This window comes from Hibiscus syriacus, unplaced genomic scaffold (assembly GCF_006381635.1).
Source record: "Hibiscus syriacus cultivar Baekdansim isolate YM2019G1 unplaced genomic scaffold, ASM638163v2 tig00002840_pilon, whole genome shotgun sequence".
NCBI lineage: Eukaryota > Viridiplantae > Streptophyta > Magnoliopsida > Malvales > Malvaceae > Hibiscus > Hibiscus syriacus.
Window position 1 is genome coordinate 10,685,664 of NW_024061947.1, and position 1,854 is coordinate 10,687,517.

The 1,854-nt window shown below is 37.4% G+C and overlaps 1 protein-coding gene across 1 annotated transcript; it reads right to left on the reverse strand.

The window, feature by feature from the left end:
- Positions 1-207: 207 nt before the first annotated feature.
- LOC120152887 (indole-3-acetic acid-amido synthetase GH3.17-like) lies at positions 208-1,277 on the reverse strand. Its single transcript, XM_039164989.1, has 2 exons — positions 849-1,277; positions 208-747 (listed from the first exon to the last, which is right to left on the reverse strand). Exons 1-2 carry the CDS (start codon positions 1,275-1,277, stop codon positions 208-210), a joined length of 969 nt encoding a protein of 322 aa, XP_039020920.1.
- Between the last annotated feature and the right edge of the window lie 577 nt (positions 1,278-1,854).

Here is a 1,854-nt window from a genome sequence, read left to right on the forward strand (position 1 = left end):
AGCTTCAGTACCTTCACGGGACATTGTAAGATTGTCTTTGTCTAGGGGAAGGAATTCGAAGTAAGCCATGCTGGGAAGAAAAGGGTAAGAGGCACATGAAGGCTCACATAGAAGGTCCAAATTGATCCCACAAAAGGCTTCAGAAGAAACATACATGTCTGAAACTATAGGGAGTCCTCCGCTGTAGATCTCGAGTGTTTCAACATATTAACTCATAACACCTGTAGAAATGGCAGAAATACACTTTGCATTAGGCCAAAGCTTTCTGATTATGCCTTCCCATGATTTACAACTACATATGTTCTGTATCGATTCGGCCGATTTAGGATTAGGCTCCATTGTGGACGGAATCGCGTTTCTGCAACCGGAGTCGGTGATCCAGTCCCTAAGTTGGCCTGATCTTATGTTGAAGCATAACTCTGTCCAGTAATCTTCTATGAACTTGATTGCTCTCAGCAGTGCTGCTGAAAAGGCTGCAGAAATGATTCTAACCTCGTCTCGCCTGATTAAACCCGCGAGTAAATGACAATACATGCTTTGTTTGGGGTCTGAGCAAAAGATTGCTTCAAAAGGGCTTGTATGATGCTGGGAGATGATGTTCCTAAAGCCATCTTCTTTGTACAGGCTTGTTGACAGAGAACTTGCTTTGAGGCCACAAGGAGTTTCAGTATCTGGTTTGGTGAAAATAAGCTCCAATCTTTTTACCTTCTTTGTCAAAGTCACCAAAGTAGCGGTAAATGGATTGTGCTGTTAGGCCAATGCACATTCAACCTATGCTACTACAAGTCCAATATAATCTCAGTTTCTTACGATTTAAGCAAAGATGTAAAAAGGCCGAAATATATTGCCCTTAGATTAAGAATTTCAGCCGTGACAGGTATCAGCTTTGGCTTCTCTCCTGAGGTTCCACTACTGCAAAACAAACGAGATTGAATGAGGATGATCAACGGATGAAACACTTGGAGAGAGAAAAAAAACAGATCAGAATAAAAAGATTCACGCCTTCGATAGAACTCGACGACCGGATCAGCCGAAAGGATATTTAACGTCTCGCCGCTGGCAATCCGATCAATGTAAGGCTTAATATCTTCGTAAGCAACAATGGGGACATTGCTTTTGAAGTGTGTCTTGTCAGTTTTGCCATTGAGGTATCGGCTCAGATACTCCGTTCCTGCATTTCTATGTAGTATTTGCCCTAATATCTCCTCGTGTTTACTCGGCGTTATTTCCTCTATCATCTTCATCCCATCTTCAAATTCATAGCTATACTCTGCCATTAAACCAAACTCTATTTTCTAGCCTCCGATTTGATAACACCCACAGCTTCAAAAAATATATATAATTAACTCAAATTATTCAAAAAATAATTAGATTTATCCCGCCCCTTCTTTTACTTGAACCCGATACTTCAAGGAATGACAACAATTCATTTACCACCGATGTCGCTCGGTTCGTGCAACACAATTTGAATATTAAGATTATCATGAGAGTTAATTAGATTGAAAATGTTATTTTTTATTAAATGGAGAGGGTATTACGTTTTTTAAGAAAATATTAGAATTGAAACTCGTAAAAGGTGGAACAATATATGCATTTTTAATCAATGGATCAATTATTATTATTTTATTATTTTGGGTAAATATAATGTAGTATATGTTCAAAGATAATTCTTAATTATTTGACATTGAACGCTTTCACTTCTGATATTTCTGGTATTCGAACCTGAAACCTTAAGAAATAACAATAATTCTTTTATCACTGAGGTGACATGGCTCCTGTTCACTGGATCAATTATGAATCTCGATTAAAAGTGTTATTTTTATTATTATATTATATTATTTAATTAATAGATAA

Excerpts from the sequence above, each read along its gene's own strand:
- LOC120152887 (XM_039164989.1), bottom strand. The coding sequence starts at position 1,277 with ATGGCAGAGTATAGCTATGAATTTGAAGATGGGATGAAGATGATAGAG. Across the intron at positions 748-848 it reads CTGAAATTCTTAATCTAAGG|CACAATCCATTTACCGCTAC; the intron begins GCAATATATTTC and ends TTGGCCTAACAG.